Source organism: Mobula hypostoma, chromosome 18, assembly GCF_963921235.1.
Source record: "Mobula hypostoma chromosome 18, sMobHyp1.1, whole genome shotgun sequence".
NCBI lineage: Eukaryota > Metazoa > Chordata > Chondrichthyes > Myliobatiformes > Myliobatidae > Mobula > Mobula hypostoma.
In genome coordinates this window covers 63,586,272-63,603,815 of record NC_086114.1, presented here as the reverse complement: position 1 = coordinate 63,603,815, position 17,544 = coordinate 63,586,272, and the positions used below count along the sequence as shown (strand labels likewise).

General features: G+C 47.3%; 2 protein-coding genes and 1 non-coding gene across 8 annotated transcripts in view; 1 reads left to right on the top strand and 2 right to left on the bottom strand.

Moving 5' to 3' along the window:
- LOC134358597 (G-protein coupled receptor 161-like) overlaps window positions 1-17,544 on the top strand; it is a 99,495-nt gene that overhangs the window by 18,456 nt on the left and 63,495 nt on the right. For 2 of the 5 annotated variants that reach the window (XM_063071012.1, XM_063071010.1), the window contains exon 3: window positions 11,596-13,662. The exons of the other annotated variants lie outside the window; for them this stretch is intronic. In XM_063071012.1, the coding sequence (XP_062927082.1) occupies window positions 11,596-11,819 (224 nt within the window). In that variant the 3' untranslated portion in view covers window positions 11,820-13,662. Of the gene's footprint in view, window positions 1-11,595; window positions 13,663-17,544 lie in introns of those variants that run through there. 5 annotated transcript variants of the gene reach the window in all.
- LOC134358644 (U6 spliceosomal RNA) lies at window positions 8,697-8,805 on the bottom strand. Its single transcript, XR_010020913.1, has one exon. It is a non-coding gene; the product is annotated as a U6 spliceosomal RNA (small nuclear RNA).
- The window catches only part of LOC134358598 (creatine kinase U-type, mitochondrial-like), a 71,912-nt gene continuing 68,154 nt past the window's right edge, over window positions 13,787-17,544 (bottom strand). For both annotated transcript variants that reach the window (XM_063071016.1, XM_063071015.1), the window contains 3 exons: window positions 17,064-17,198; window positions 14,863-14,988; window positions 13,787-14,031 (listed from right to left, as the gene is read on the bottom strand). In XM_063071016.1, coding sequence (XP_062927086.1) covers window positions 13,915-14,031; window positions 14,863-14,988; window positions 17,064-17,198 — 378 coding nt within the window. In that variant the 3' untranslated portion in view covers window positions 13,787-13,914. The remainder of the gene's footprint in view (window positions 14,032-14,862; window positions 14,989-17,063; window positions 17,199-17,544) is intronic.

Sequence of the window (17,544 nt, the reverse complement as noted above, 5' to 3'; positions counted from 1 at the left end):
TCTATGTTATCATCACCAGTATTTGTATCATCTGCAAACTTATTAACTCACCCATCTACATCTACATCAGAGTCAAACAAAGCTTCCCAAATGGAATGGGATGGATTTCCATGGGAATACTTTGCAGACCTGTCAGGTAGGATTCCCAGTGGGACTGATGGGATTACTTAGCAAAGAAACTGCATTGAATCAAGAATTAAGGAATGAATGCAAGGAGGCCATTCAGCCCATCCTGTCTGTACTACCATCCTATATTTCAGTGCCACATTCTTGCACTAACCCGCTGTCCCTTGATTCCCTTAATAGCTAGCAATCCTTGTCTTGAATGTTCTCAGTGAGTTGGCTCTGCTCTTGTCATCTCAGTCCTGAATGCCTAATCCCCTGTTGTCCAATTCTAGACCTCCCACTCAATCCTAGCCTAATAATGGGACCATTTACAGTAACCGACCAACCGGTATGTCTCTTAAATGTGGGAATGTGGGAGGGAACCAGAGCGCCTGGGGAAAACCCACACGGTCACAAGAAGAACATACGAACTATGTTGGGACCAGGTTAGGTCCTCAGAGATCTTGACACACAAGAACTTGAAATTGCTCACCGTCTCTACTTCTGATCCCTTTATGAAGATTGGTTTGTGTTCCTTCATCGTACCCTTCCTGAAGTCCACAATCAACTCTTTCATCTTACTGACGTTGAGTGCCAGGTTGTTGCTGTGACACCACTCCACTAGTTGGTATGTCTCACTCCTGTACACCCTCTCATCTCCATCTGAGATTCTACCAACAATGGTTGTATCACCCACAAATTTATAGATGTTATTTGAGCTATACCTGGCCACACAGTCATGGGTATTGCGGTAAACCATGTATATATGTGGTAACTGGGTTACCTGTCTGGACACACCCCTCTGCTGACTGCCCCTGTGGCTCCTCCCACAGACCCCTGAATAAAGGTGTTCGCCTTGCCCCTCTCCCTCAGTCCGGGGGCAGACACTCACTGTGGAGGTCGTATTGTACAGCGAATAAAATTGAGGCACCTTCAATTACTCCAAAAGACTGAGGTTTGGTAAAATACTGAAAGGCTTTTATTCGCTGTACAATACGACCTCCACAGTGAGTGTCTGCCCCCGGACTGAGGGGGCGGGGCAAGGCGAACACCTTTATACAGGACTTTGTGGGAGGAGCCACAGGGGCACTCAGCAGAGGGGTGTGTCCAGACAGGTAACCGAGTTACAACATATATACATGGTTTACCACAGGTATAGAGGGAGCAGATAGTGGGCTAATCACACATCCCTGAGGTGTTAGTGTTGATCGTCAGCGAGGAGGAGGTATTATTACCAATCCGCTCAGATTGTGGTCTTCCGATGAGGAAGTTGAGAATCCAACTGCAGAGAGGTAAGGAGGCCCAGGTTCCTTTGCTTTTCGATCAGGACTGTGGGAATGATGGTGTTCAACGCTGATCTGTAGTCACTAAACAGCATCTTGACATAGGTATCATCCCGGTGACCTAGGGCTGTGTGAAGAGCAATTGAGATTGTGGCAATAGGCAAATTGCAGAGGGTTCAGGTCCTTAATGAGGCAGGAGTTGATTCTAGCCATGACCAATCTCTCAAAGCACTTCATCACTATAGGTGTGAGTGCTATTGGACAATAGTCATTAAGGCAGCTCACACTATTCTTCTTGGGAACTGGTATAATTGTTTCCCTTTTTAAGCAGGTGGGAACTTCTGACCGTAGCAGTGAGAGGTTGAAAATGTCCTTGATTACTCCCACCAGTTGGTTGGCACAAATTTTTGGAGCCTTACCAGCTACTCCATCGGGGCTTGCCATCTTACAAGAGTTCACCCTCCTGAAAGACAGCCTCATATCAGCCTCCGAGACAGAGATCACATGGTCACTGGGTGCTGAACCACTTAAATTGCCTAGTCCCATCGATCTACGCCTGAACCACAGGCCCCCCATACCTCTTCCATTCGTGTACATATCTAAACTTTTCTTAAATGTTGAAATTGAAATCGCATCCACCACTTGTGCTGGCAGCTCATTCCACACTTTCATGACCCTCTGAGTGAAGATGTTTCCCCTCATGTTCCCCTTAAAGATTTTGCCTTTCACCCTTAACCCATGACTTCTAGTTGTAATTACACTCAACCTCAGTAATAAAAGTCTGCTTGCATCTATACTTTTCATAATTTTGTATACCTCTATCAAAACTCCCCTCGGTCTTCTACGTTCTTGGGAATAAAATTCTAACCTCTTCTGTCTTTCTTATACTCAGGTCCTCCAGCGCCAACAATATCCCTGTAAACTTCTTCTGTACTCTTTCAATCTTATTTACATCTTTCCTGTAGGTAGGTAACCAAAATTGCACAAAATACTCCAAATTAGGCCTCACCAACATCTACAACTTCAACATAATATCCCAACTCCCGTACTCACTACTTTCAGCTACGGAGGCCAACGTGCCAACAGCTTTCTTTATGACCCTATCTACCTTAACACCACTTTCAAAGAATTATAGGCCTGTATTTCCAGACTACTCCTTAGTGCCCTACCGCTCACTGTGTAAGACCTACCCTTTAGTCACAGGCCTCCATTCAGAGAGGTAACCATCTACTACCACTCTCCTGGTTTCTCTCACAAAGCCAAAGTATAATCCAGTTTACTACCTCATCTTGAATGCCAAGTGACTGAACCTTCTTGACCAACCTCCCATGTGCGACCTTGTGAAATGCCTTGCTGAAGTCCAGGTGGACAACATCCACTGCGTTGCCTTCATTAACTTTCCTTGTGGCTTCCTCCTAAAGTCCTTCTACGGGCAAACTGCTTCCTCAACACTGCCTGCCCTTTCACCTGTCTTCATATTATACACAATCTTGAACAGAAAGCCGTCCAGTCTTTCACCCAAATTATTGACATACAACGTGAACAGAAGCAGTGCCAATACCAACTCCTGCAGAATACCACTAGTCACCACCAGCCAACCAGAAGAAGCCCCCTTCATTCCCACTCTTTGCCTCGTGCCAGACAGCCAATCTTCTATCCATGCTAGTATCTGTCTTGTAACATTATGGGTTCTTATTTTGTTAAGAATAGACTTAAAAATTTCTTAGTAATAGACTCCAACATCTTTACAATTTTTCAAACATTTTTCTTAAGTATGAATTTTTGGGGTACTTGGAGGCATATGATAAAATAGGCCAAAGTCAGCATGGTTTCCTTAGATAGATAGATAGACATACCTTATTGATCCCGAGGGAAATTGGGTTTCGTTACAGTTGCACCAACCAAGAATAGAGTATAAATATAGCAATATAAAACCATAAATAATAAATAATAATATGTAAATTATGCCAGATGGAAATAAGTCCAGGACCAGCCTATTGGCTCAGGGTGTCTGACCCTCCAAGGGAGGAGTTGTAAAGTTTGATGGCCACAGGCAGGAATGACTTCCTGTGATGCTCTGTGTTGCATCTCAGTGGAATGAGTCTCTGGCTGAATGTACTCCTGTGCCCACCCAGTACATTATGTAGTGGATGGGAGACATTGTCCAAGATGGCATGCAACTTGGACAGCATCCTCTTTTCAGACACCACCGTGAGAGAGTCCAGTTCCATCCCCACAACATCACTGGCCTTACAAATGAGTTTCTTGATTCTGTTGGTGTCTGCTACCCTCAGCCTGCTGCCCCAGCACACAACAGCAAACATGATCGCACTGGCCACCACAGACTCATAGAACATCCTCAGCATCATCCGGCAGATGTTAAAGGACCTCAGTCTCCTCAGGAAATAAGGGGAAATCTTGCCTGACAAATCTGTCACAATTCATTGAGGAAATAATAGACAGGGTAGACAATGGAGAGTCAGTGGGCATTGTTTACTTGGATTTTCAGAAGGCCTTTGACAGGAAGCTACACAAGGCCACTTAGACCATAAGACATAGGAGCAACATTAGGCCATCCGGCACATCGAGTCTGCTCCGCCATTCAATCATGGCTGACCCTTTTTTTTCCCTCCTCCTCAACCCCAGTTCCCGGCCTTCTCCCCGTAACCTTTGATGCCATGTCCAATCAGAACCTATCAGTCTCCACTTTAAAAACACCCAACAACCTGGCCTCCACAGCTGCATGTGGCAACAAATTCCACCAATTCACCATCCTTTGGCTAAAGAAATTTCTCCGCATCTCTGTTTTGAATGGACGCCCCTCTATCCTGAGGCTGTGCTCTCTTGTCCTAGACTCTCCCACCATGGGAAATATCCTTTCCATATCTACTCTGTCTAGGCCTTTCAATATTTGAAAGATTTCAATGAGATCCCCCTCATCCTTCTGAATTCCTGCAAGTACAGACCCAGAGCTATCAAACGTTCCTCATATGAAAACCCTTTCATTCTTGGAATTATCCTTGTGAACCTCCTCTGGACTCTCTCCAAAGCCAGCACATCTTTTCTAAGATGAGGGGCCCAAAACTGTTCACAATACTCAAGGTAAGGCCTCACCAGTGCCTGATAAAGCCCATGGTATTACAGGAAAGATACTAGCATGGATAGAAGATTGGCTGACTAGCGAGAGGCAAGGAATGGGAATAAGGGCAGCTTATTCTGGTTGGCAGCTGGTAACTACTTCTGTTCTGCAAGGGTCAGTGTTGGGACCACTTCTATTCACATTACATGTCAATGAGTTGGATAATGTAATTGAAGGCTTTGTGGTCAAGTTTGCAGGTCAGGACAGGCACTGTTGAGGAAGCAGGATATCTGTTTGTAACTCTCAGGTTTGGCTAGTGGCTTAATCTAGGGGAAGACAGCCACTAGCCCCACCAAACTTGTGAAATCTCGTTTGTGTGGATGCTGCATGATGTGTCCCCTGTTACAAATCAGCATGACGAAATAACAAAGAGTACACAATATGCAATTAAACGATTGAGCTTTATAATTCTTAAGTTGACTATAGGGTTAGTAAAGAAGCACAAAAAAAATGTGCCCATTCTCATGAAACAGTCTATTTTGCAACGTTGAAGCTCATGGTTTTCCCGCCTGTCGTTCTCCATTGATTTTCTCCCCAGGTGCCAACTCCCGACCCCGTTTGAAGTCCACTCCATTTTCCGCCAAACAAAAGCCCGCGAAATTCCTTCTCTCAGACCCATAAGAAAGAACAACCTGCCTCTCATTGGATGGCACACATTCCAAAACCCCCGTTATCTCTAGTCATAACCCAAACACTGCTGCTACAGAGAAACCATTACATTGGCAGTGAAACATTACAGAGAGGCCATTACATTAGCAATGAAACCTCACAGAAGGACTTAGATTAGGAGAATGGGCAAAGAAATGGCAGATGGTATACAGTGAAGGGAAGTGTATTCACTTTGGTAGAAGGAATAAAGGCATAGACTATTTTCTAAACAGGGAGAAAATTCAAAATTCAGAGGTTCAAAGGATTTGGGAGTCCTTGTGTAGGATTCCCTAAAGATTAACTTGCAGGTTGAATTGGTGGAAAGGAAAGCAAATGTAATGTTATCATTAATTTTGAGAGGACTAGAATATAAAAATAAAGATGTAATGCTGAGGCTTTATAAAGAATTTGTCAGACCGTACTTTGAGTATTTGTGAGCATTTTTAGGTCCCTTATCTCAGAAAAGATGTGCTGGCATTGGAGGGGTCCAAAGGAGGTTCACGAGAATGATTCTGGGAATGAAAGGGTTAACATATGAAGAATGTTTGATGGCTCTGGGCCTGTACTCACTGCAGTTTAAAAGCCGGAGGGGGATTTCACTGAAACCGATTGAATATTGAAAGGCCTAGATAGAGTGGATGTTCCCTATAGTGGATAAATCTACGCTCAGAGGGTACAGCTTCAGAATAGAGGGACGTCCATTTACAACAGAGATGAGGAGGGATTTCTTTAACCAGAGGGTGGTGAATCTGTGGAATTCATTGCCAAGTCATTGAGTATATTTAAAACTGGGGATGATAGGTTCTTGATTAGTCAGAATGACAAAGGGAGAAGGCAGGAGAGGGGGGTTGAGAGCGATAATAATTCAGCCATGGTGGAATGGCAGAACAGACTCGATGGGCTGAATGGCCTAATTCTACTCCTATGTTTTATGGTCTTATAGTCACAAAATGACAAATTTTGCAACATACACCCAGTGGCCACTGTATTAGGTACATCTGTCCCCTGCTTGTTAATGCTAATATCTAAACAGCCTATCATGTGGCAGCAACTCAATGCAGAAAAGCATACAGACATGGTCAAGAGATTCAGTTGTTGTTAGAATGGGGAAGAAATGTGATCTAAGTGACTTTGACGATGGAATGACTGTTGGTGCCAGACGGGGTGGTTTGAGTATCTCAGAAATTGCTGATCTCCTGGGATATTCACACACAACAGTCTCGAGAGTTTACAGAGAGTGGTGTGAAAAAGGAATAAAAACATCCAGTGAGTGGCAGTTCTGTGGGTGAAAATACCTCGTTAACGAGAAAGGTGAGAGGAGAATGGCCAGACTGGTTCAAGCTGACAGGAAGGTGACAGTAACTCAAATCACCACACATTACAACAGTGGTGTGCAGAACAGCATCTCTGAACGCACAGCACGTCGATCCTTGAAGTGGATGGGCTACAACAGCAGAAGATCACAAACATCCACTCAGTGGCCACTTTATTAGGTGCAGGAGGTACCCAATAAATGGCCATTGGTGTTTGTCAATGTTACTAAGCCTGATTCTGAAGCTATTTCTGATTTCATGTTCGCCTTGGTTGATGACCCTCCATCACATACAAATTCTGAGTGTTGGTGGCCAGATGTTGCTACGCTCAGGATTTGGACCCATTCCTGTATGCAATACAGTGACCGTGGTTTATCTGCAGAACAGAAACTTTGAAGTTTTGGAGTGGGTAATTTAAAAAAAACATTGCAAATTACTAAATAATGAGGGAGACATTTCTAGGAGGACATGAACAGTGAAGTTAATTGAACAGGCTTGTGCCTAATGCATTTCAATAGAAGAATTGTAAACAGCAATCAGAGGTTGCGTCTGATTGCTGCCAAGCAGAGCAAGTTGTTAAGATGTTTTGGGTAAATATTTCTGTGAATTAGGTTTATAGAATTAAACACATATTTTTAAATCACTAGTCAGGTCTTGACCGGACACAAAGAAATTCTGCAGATACTGGAAATCCAGAGCAACATACACAAAATGCTGGATGAACTCAGGTCTGGCAGCATCTACTGAGGGGAATGAGCAGTTGACATTTCAGTCTGTGACCTGAAACATCGACTGTTTATTCCCCTCCATCGATGCCTGCTTGACCAGCATTTGCAGGTCTTCAGTGGACATGGTCTGAGCTTCCTCTCAACAAACCTAAGCAGAGAACAGGGATTTATTGTAGCAGGAATGGGGAACATCACTTCAATCTAGACACTGGAAAAGGTTTGTATATGTATAAATTAAACCCAACCTAGCCACAGCAATATAAACTTCCCCCTAGCTTGAGGGCTTTTGTTAGCACCAGACTCTAATGTGTGTTGTGTGGGGCTGGAGTGTGGACATAGGTTCTTCATAGAGGTTTGTTCTCGTCAGAGCATGGTGGTGAAGGGAACATTTGTCAACCGTATTCAAAGTAACAATGGATCTTACTCTAACACAACAATAACGCCTTACTGATATCTGGGTGTGTCCACGGACTCTGGTTACCTCTTTATTTGCCCCTCTCATTGTACTCCCTCAGCACCACCGCTCCAAAATGTGGTACTCCCTTTGCACTATCCCTCCCACACTCTGTTCCTCCCCAGTACTGCCCCTCCCACGATAGAAACTTCCCTCAGTACTACCCCTCTCACAGTGACCCTCCCACAGTAACCCACCCTTAGTACTGCCCCTCTCAGTGTGACCCTCCCCAGTACTGCCCTTCCCGTGATAGAAACTTCCCTCGGTACCGCCCCTCCCAGAGTGACCCTCCCTCGGTACCGCCCCTCCCAGAGTGACCCTCCCTCGGTACTGCCCCTCTGACAACAGAATCCTCCCTCAGTTCTACAACCCTGCTTTTTACAAAACTTACAAGGTTTATTTACAGAACAAATACATAAAGTACAAATATTAAGTATTCACAAGACAATGATTAATTGAAATTAAAATGTGATTACTACCGTCTATAAAACCCTGGGGGACTCACCAATCCCCCACTGTATCCACTGTGACACATACTCCATCGCCAAGGACAGCCGGGCATGGACGTGTCCTCAGAAGAGGGCAGGCAGTCGGCCCTGGCAGAGGCCTCGACTTCCACCGCCTAGACCCATGAATGGCTTTCTAGGCCAGGCCCAGGAGCAAAAGCCCACCTGGAGATCCTCCTGCGGCCCCACTCCGTTCCGGACTGGGTGCCCGCAGATGAGGAGCATGAGGTTGAAGTGTAACCAGAACCTAAGCAGCAGCCCCTTCAGATACTTAAATGGGCTGCAACCTCTCACACTCCACATAAACCTGGTACACTGACCCCTCCCGGCCGGAGAGTGGACAGGGGGACGGGGTGTCAGTCAACCTGCTTAATGACCTGTTCCTCGGTACAGCCCTGTGCAACACCTTTCACCCCAGGTCCCCAATGTACAGGGGAAGCACCCCTGCTTAAACAGCCTTCCACTGAGGACCTCCCCTGCCACCAGATGGCACACAGACCACCATGGCGAGTCTGGTCGGAAAAATATGGAACGCTTCGCGAATGCACGTGTCAATCCTTGTGAAGGGGCCATGCTAAACTTCTCTGTATTGTTCCAGTTTTTAGTATACGTGCTGCTGAAGCGAACACTGCCCCTCCACCACTGTGTCCCTTCCTCAGTTCCACCCTTCCCACAATGCGACCCTCCCTCAGTACTGCCTCTCCCACAGTGTGACCATCCCTCAGCATTGCTTCAGAGTGTAAGAGGGATTTTAGAAACATAGAAACCCTACAGCACAATACAGGCCCTTCGGCCCACAAAGTTGTGCCGAACATGTCCTTACCTTAGAAATTACCTAGGGTTACCCATGGCCCTCTATTTTTCTGAGTTCTATGTACCTGTTGGCATCTGGCTAAGTGGTTAAGGCATCGGTCTCATGACCTGAAGGTCGCTAGTTCAAGCCTTGGCTGAGGTAGCGTGTTGTGCCCTTGAGCAAGGCACTTAACCACACATTGCTCTGTGACGACACCGGTGCCAGGCTGTATGGGTCCTAATGTTGAAAGTGGCAGAAGTTGTGGAGGATAATGTGCTGGATCCGGAGGCTAGTGGGGTGGCCTCACCTGCAATCGTGGTTTCCCTTCTGCTGTCATCAATGATGCCCTCACCCACATCTCCTCCATTTCCTGCACTTCGGCTCTCACCCCATCCTCCCACCACCACAACAGGGACAGAGTTCTCCTTGTCCTCACCTACAACCCCACCAGCCTCCGGATCCAACACATTATCCTCCGCAACTTCCGCCACCTTCAACAGGACCCCACCACTAATCACATCTTTCCCTCTCCACTCCTCTTCGCTTTCCGCAGGGATCGGTCCCTCCGCGACTCCCTGGTCCACACGTCCCTCCCCACGGATCTGCCACCTGGCACTTATCCCTGTAAGCGCAAGTGCTACACCTGTCCCTACACCTCATCTCTTGCCACCATTCAGGGCCCCAAACAGTCCTTCCAAGTGAGGCAGCATTTCACTTGTGAGTCTGTTGGGGTCATCTATTGCATCCGGTGCTCCCAGTGCGGCCTCCTCTACATCGGTGAAACCCGACGCAGATTGGGGGACCACTTCGTTGAGCACCTCCGCTCCGTTCACCAAAACAGACAGGATCTCCCGGTAGCCACCCACTTCAACTCTGTTTCCCACTCCCATTCAGATATGTCCATACATGGCCTCCTCTACTGCCATGATGAGGCTAAACTCACGTTGGAGGAGCAACACCTCATATACCGTCTGAGTAATCTCCAGCCCCTTGGTATGAACATAGAATTCTCCAACTTCCGTTAATTCCCTCCCCCTCCCTTCCCCTATCCCTATATCACTCTGCCCCCTCCCCCAGCTGCTTATCACTTCCCTCGTGGTTCTGCCTCCTTCTACTATCCATTGTGTTTTCCCCTATTCCTTCTTCACCTTTCCTGCCTATCACCTCCCTGCTTCCCCTCCCCCACCCCTTTATCTTTCTCTTTACTGGTTTTTCACCTGGTACCTACCAGCCTTCTGCTTCCCACCCTCCCCCCACCTTCTTTATAGGGCCTCTGCCCCTTCCCTCCACAGTCCTGACGAAGGGTTCCGGCCCGAAATGTTGACTGATCTTTTCCACGGATGCTGCCTGACCTGCTGAGTTCCCCCAGCGTGTTGTGAGTGTTGCTTTGACCCCAGCATCTGCAGATTATTTTGTGTCTACTTTCATCAATGTGTTTAGTCACATCCTCAAAAAATTCAATCAGGCTTGTAAGGAATGACCTGCCTTTGACAAAGCCATGCTGACTATTCCTAATCATATTATGCCTCTCCAAATCTTCATAAGTCCTGCCTCTCAGGATTTTCTCCATCAACTTACAACATCACTGAAGTAAGACTCACTGGTCTATAATTTCCTGAGCTATCTCTACTCCCTTTCTTGAATAATGGAACAACATCCGCAACCCTCTAATCCTCTGGAACCCCTCCTGTCCCCACTGATGATGCAAAGACCATCGCCAGAGGCTCAGCAATCTCCTCCCTCGCCTTCTACAGTAGCCTGGGGTACATCTCGTCTGGTCCTGGTGACTTATCCATTTTGCTGCTTTCCAAAAGCTCCAGCACATTCTCTTTCTTAATATCTACATGCTGAAGCTTTTCAGTCCGCTGCAAGTCATCCCTACAATCGCCAGGATCCTTTTCCATAGTGAATACTGAAGCAAAGTACTCATTAAGTACCTCTGCTATCTCCTCTGGTTCCGTACACACTTTTCCACTGTCACACTTGATTAGTCCTATTCTCTCATGTCTTATCCTCTTGCTCTTCACATACTTGTAGAGTGCCTTGGGGTTTTCCTTAATCCTGTCCACCAAGGCCTTCTCATGGCCCCTTCTGGCTCTCCTAATTTCTTTCTTAAAATCATTCCTGTTAGCCTTATAATCTTCTAGATCTCTAACATCACCTAGTTTTTTGAACCTTTTATAAGCTTTTCTTTTCTTCTTGACTAGATTTACAACAGCCTTTGTAAACCAAGATTCCTGTACCCTACTGTACTTTCCCTGTCTCATTGGAACATACCTATGCAGAACGCCACGCAAATATCCCCTGAATATTTGCCACATTTCTGCTGCACATTTCCCTGAGAACATCTGTTCCCGATTTATGCTTCCAAGTTCCTGCCTGATAGCCTCATATTTCCCCTTACTCCAATTAAACGCTTTCCTAAACTGAATGTTCCTATCCCTGTCCCATGGTAAAGATTTTAAAGATAATCTCTCTGGCTCCTTGTGACACTTGGGGCTGGTTGGGTCAGAGGTGAGTCATAGCTGAAGTTTTGTTCACTAGCCGCTGCTAGATGTAGTCTTCAAGCAGAAGTGAGGATGACCGGATACCAGCCGTTGATAGCGTCTCTCTGGTCTGATTGCAGAGCTCCGGAAGTCCGTGTCAGCCACATTCCTTGGGGATTCACCACTCCGCAGACTCCCTCTGAATCTCCGCTCCTCTTGCTTCCGGCATGGAGCTTCTACTGGTCGGGAACGTCCCAGCAACACGGCCCATGGGCCTAAGAATGGGAACGAGCAACGGACAGCGACCTCGGCAACAGGCTGTGGCCCCGGCACAGTGACTGCGGCAATAGCCTTTGCTCAGTGACCCCGGCGACAGTCAGTAATCCCAGTGACAGACATCAGTCTGTGTCCCGTCACCATGGCAACGGGTGGCGAACCTGGCAACAGACAGGCATTTCTTCCAGCGGTCAGTAGCCACTGGTCAGCACTCAGAGACTCCTCTGAACCGGACAGTCCCAGCAATATCCAGTGACCCACCGCCCAACCCCGACTCTACCCAGTACCGGTCCGTGTCCAGTGTCCTCCGTGACCCCGGGAGTGGACGGTGTCGGCTGGGGAGGAACAGGTGCAGCATCCGGCCAGAAGTGAGGGAGGGAGGCAGACTGTGTCCGCAGTCTGGATGCCGGACGCCCGCTGCATTGTTTCCCATGTGATTAAAATGCCTGTACACGAATGGGAAGGGCATAATTCTGTTCCCAGTACAGAGCTCTGCGCACAGTAAATTCAGCAAGGCGAAGATCGTGTGCAAAGCCGGGCTGGGCGAACCTGTGCTCATCGCTTTGATAGCGGACCCTACCTCTTGACCCCGGACTGTCGATTGGGAGAGTTCAGCGTATCGTACTCGCTCTTATTTCCCCGCGGGTACCGACTCCTCCCCCACCGGGGACGCACCGAGTCGGAACACTGTGTCCAGCCCAGCCGGGTCACGGGGCTGTCGCGTCCCCACTCCCCTTCACGCGGGTACTCGCTCGTGATCGGGGTCTCCGCGCTCCCGGCAGCGCCGAAGCCGCTGGGAATGATTGCAAAATCTGCTGAAATAGCTCCCATATTGTACAACTACCATTGTCACGCAGGACCGTGCACAGAAGCGCCTTTGATTCCAAAGGGACTGTGTCAGGTCCTCAGGGCAGAGTGGGGATGCGACCACTCAGGGATCCGGGTCAGCCCCCTCCCTCGGGGACGGAAGTGGAAAAGTTCACACACACACACCCACCCCTAGAGGAACTCAGCAGGTCAGGCAACGTCTGTGGAGGGGAATAAACAGTCGATGTTTTGGGCCGAGACCCTCCATTAGGACTGGAAAGGAAGGGGGCAAAAGCCAGAATAAGAGGGTGAGGGGAGGGACAGGACTACAAGCTGGCAGGCGATAGGTGAGTGGGTGCAGGAGGGGAGATGCTGGGAGGGGAGGAGGTAAAGGGCTAAAGACAAAGGAACCTGATGGGAGAGGACAGTGGACCATGGGAGGAAGGTAAGGGAGAGGAGCACCAGAGGGAGGAGAAGAGAGAAAGGATGAGTCAGTAACCAGAACGGGGAATGGAAAGAGAGAAGGATTGGGGGGTGGGTTTAGTCAGAGAGATAATGTTTATGCCATTGGGTTGGAGATTAGCCAGACCAAGAATGTGAGGTGCTGCTCCTCCAAACTCATAGAGTGACCTCATCATGGCAGTAGAGGAGTCCGAGGACTGACATGTCGAAATGGAAATGGGAATGGGTGGCCACTAGGAAATCCCACCTATTGCGCTTGACAAAGTGGTCCTTCACTCTACGTTGGAACTATAGAAGTCAGCTGGTGGTGTAGTGGCACCTGCACCTGACTTTCAAGGCGAGTGATCCCCGGTTCAAATCCAGCAGACTTCCTTGCACACTTTCCATCCTTGCTGGGTTGAGCAACAAGCTAGCAACTCAGGCTTGTAAGAAAACAGCCAAAGGGCTAAAGAACTGGCAAGGTTGCCGCCGGATGCATCAAAAGGCGCGAACAGGAACAGCGATACCCTAGAGGAAGCCATAGGCCACACTGGAATGGAAGAAGGGTCATTCCTCCCCATGGGAATCAGACAGGAATCTGGGAAGCCCCCACTCAGGAGTGGGGCAGGACCTGTGTGACTGCCCCATGTGACTAACCCAGTGATGGGTTAAAGAGTCTGCCAATCCCTCCATGGGATGGGACGTCCCACAGCTGCTGGGATATTTCACCTGCAGTCAGTCATTGGTACTTAGTTAAAGTCAAAAGGTGATGTGATTGAGTGAACAATAAACTGATTACCAGCCACATTATGTTGGTTATAACAGTTGGGGAGTTTATTTAATCTGCTGTTGGGATGAATTCCACAGGGTTTGCAGCCATGGGAACACATTAGTGACACATTGCCCCCCCCAGGGTGTGGTTGATTACTGAGGGCTCAACGTTTGCTCTGGCTCAGCGGTGGGGGGATCTTGATGTCCTGTCCTCTCTGCAGCCGCTTCTCACACTCAGTCAGATAGTTCACACCGTCAATCACCAACTGGGCCAGTTCCACCTGGGGATGTGAAAACATTCAGCGTTAGAGCCGCTGACACATCCCAGGGAGTCCAGGGATCACTGAGATGTTGAGATGTTCTTCCCCCTGCTCCCTCCCTCCCACCCCACAACCCAATGTGCAAAGAATCCTGCCTGCCCCTCCTCATCTCTTCCTCCCATTCCATCCAATCCAACATCCTCCTGTGCTCTCTGCCCTTCCTTCTCCATCTCTCTCCTTCCTCAGTCCTTTTTACACTCCTCCTTGCCTTGTTCTCATCCTCTTCCACACACCCCTCTCTTCCATCCCTCCCCCTTTGCAATCATCTCCTCCTCCTCCTTGCCTCAAGATAACATAGTGGTTAGGGGAACACGTAACACCACTAGCGACTGGGGTTCAATTCCCACCGCTGTCAGTTAGGAGTTCGTATGTTTTCCAAGTGACTGCATGGGTTTCCTCCAGGTACTCTGGTTTCCTCCCACATTCCAATGATGTATGAGTTAAGGTTAGTAAGTTGTGGGCATGTTATGTTAGCACCAGAATCATGGCGACACTTGTGGGCAGCCCCCGGCATATCCTCAGACTGTGTTGGTTGTTGACGCAAACGACGCAGTTCACTGTATGTATTGATATACAGGTCATAAATCTTCATCTTCTAATCTTCCCTCTATCTTCACCCTTGTCTTTCCATCTCATCTTGCCCTTTTCATCCCTCTATATTCCACCCTCCTATCGCCTCCCCTTTCTTACCCCCCTCAGTCTCTCCACTCCTGTTCTTACTCCCCCTGCTCCAGGGTGCACCTGGTGTGTCGTTGGTGCTGGGAGCACGGGGGAACGAGACCACAAACTCACCTCAGATTTTCCCAGCCGGTCCAAGTTGGAGATGTCGAAAACACTGCCCACAGCTGCCGTGTCCACTCCCCCTGTGCCACGTTTCTGTAGCCGCAGGTTCTCCAGGATTTTCGAGAAGCGAGGATCCTGAAACGGAAGAACTATCCAGCTGAATGATGGCTCCACACCCTAGCGAGGATGCCCGTCAGACGACATGTTCCCCACCCCTTGGGTAGGAGCTAAAGGCTCAGGGTGAAAATGGACCCTTGCACGGACAGGAGACTGCTGACTGGCGGGAGGCAAAGAGTGGGAATAAAAGGGGCCTTTTCTGGTTGTCTGCCCAGTGACTAGTGGCATTCCTCAGGGGTCGGTGTTAGGTCTGCTACTTTTCAGCCTATGTCTTAATAGTCTGGATGACAGAATTGATAACTTAGTGGCCAGGTTTGTGGATGTTCATGGAGAGCAGGCAGTGTTGAGAAAGCAGGGACTTGTACAGATTAGGAGAATGGGCAAAGTAGCAAATGCAATACTGTGTAGTGAAGTGTATGGCTGTGTACTTCGGTAGAAGGAATAAAGATATAGACCATTTTCTAAACAGGGCGCGAGTTCAGAAATCAGCGGTACAGAGGGACCTGGGAGTCCTCATGCAGGATTCCCTAAATGTTAACTTGTAGGTTGAGTTGGTAGCGAGGGAGGCAAATGTGATGTTAGCATTCATTTTGAGAGAACTAGAATATAAAAGCTTGGGTGTAGTGCTGAGGCTGAACAAGGCATTGCTCTGACCACATTTGGAATATTGAGAGCAGTTTCGGGCTCCATATCTCCAAGATTGGATGTGCTGGCATTGGAGAGGGACCAAAGGAAATTTATGAGAATAAATCTGGGAATGAAAGGTTCTGAACGAGGACTGTTTGATGGGCTTGTACTCACTGGAGTTTAGAAGAATGAGGGAAGATCTCATTGAAACCTATCAAGCATTGAAAGAGTGGATTGTGCAGAGGATATTTTTAAAAGCAAGAGACTCAGACCAAAGGACACAGCTTCAGAATAGAACAGAGATCAGGAGGAATTTCTTTAGCCAGAGGGTGGAGAATCTGTGACATTAATTGCCACAGACAGCCGTAGCCCAAGTCATTGGATGTATTTAAGGCAGAGTTTGATAAGTTCTTGGTTAGTAAGGACATTAAAAGTTGTGGGAAGAATGGGACTGAGAGGAATAATAAATCAGTTATGATCGAATGGCAGAGCAGACTCGATGGGCCAAATAACCTAATTCTGCACCTATATCTTTTGGTCTTATGGATTTTATTTAAGGCAGTGTTTTGTCAGGACCTGACTGAGTTGACTTTTATGCACTCTGTCTTGAGCATGGCTTTACAGATGCTGGGAAACTCAGATGTGATATTCAGGACCTTGCACATCTTATGTTGTTTAAATCTGTTTCTTTGCCATTACATTTGTGCTCATTACAACATATGGTGCATTTAACATGGCCTTCTCAGGAAATCCCAGGGATAAACAGCATGGATTAGAATACAGGGTAAACCTCCCTCTATCCTATCCCATCACACAGTCTCAAGGCTGGGACAGATTAGGTACAGAATGAAACTCTACTCAGACTCAAGCTGAGGTTAACACAAATGGCATACAGGCCATTCTTGGGTTATGAATGCTCATCTTATCGACATGCCTACAACGAGCTCCAATAATAATACTAAGTTCAAAAATCTGACATATGTACATACGTATGTTCTTATAAATGGCAGAGCTAGTTTCCTCTCTCTGTCCACTCTGAGTAAATGAGTGAATATCACTCTATCAGTGTTATGTGCTTTAGAATCCATTCATTACAATTCTATGGAGGTACAGTTACTGAATCAAATGATTTTTATGCATTTTCCAACAGATGGACATCTGTAAAAATTCAACTATTTCATTTCTTGGAGACACCTTTATGTATCTCCGTCTTTGGATGTTTCACATTTTTGCCCCTGTTAAGATTCAGCTCTGTACATTGATTAAACCAGAAAGGGCTGGAAACAGATTTAACACCTTCTACACTGTCCCACCGCACACTCTCAGGGCAGAGACAGTGTAGCTTAGATACAGAACTGTTGCTGCCCGGAAAGACTGCATTTCAGCACCTTGGTCAGTGTAATATTTGACAGCATAACCTCATTTCTCAGCGAGAAGAACCTCTGCAAGTGAAAGGGAAGCGATACCTTGCTGAGTAGTGGCAGCTTCATGTGTACCCCGGCTCGAAGTCCGGTGCCCAGGTTAGAGGGGCAGGTCAGGATGTAGCCAAGATTCTCACTCCACATGAACTCCCAGCCCTTCTCCGAGATCAGTCTCTCCACCTAAAGGGAATAGGGTTTATATGAGAAGTCAGAATCGGAATACTATCATTGACATAGAGTATGTCATGAAATTTATTGTTTTGCAGCAGTACAGTGAAATATATAAAAATTACAATATGAAATATTTATGGTAAACTAAATAAGTAGTACAAAAATAGCAAGGTAGTGTTCTTGTGTGGGTTCATTTTCCATTCAGAAATCTGATGGCGGAGTGGAAGAAACTGTTACTAAATACAATGAAACTGTTACTTAATATGTGCTTCAGGCTCCTGTACCTCTGATCTGATGGTAGCAATGAGAAGAGGACACATACTGGGTGATGTGGGTCATTAATGACGGATGCCAC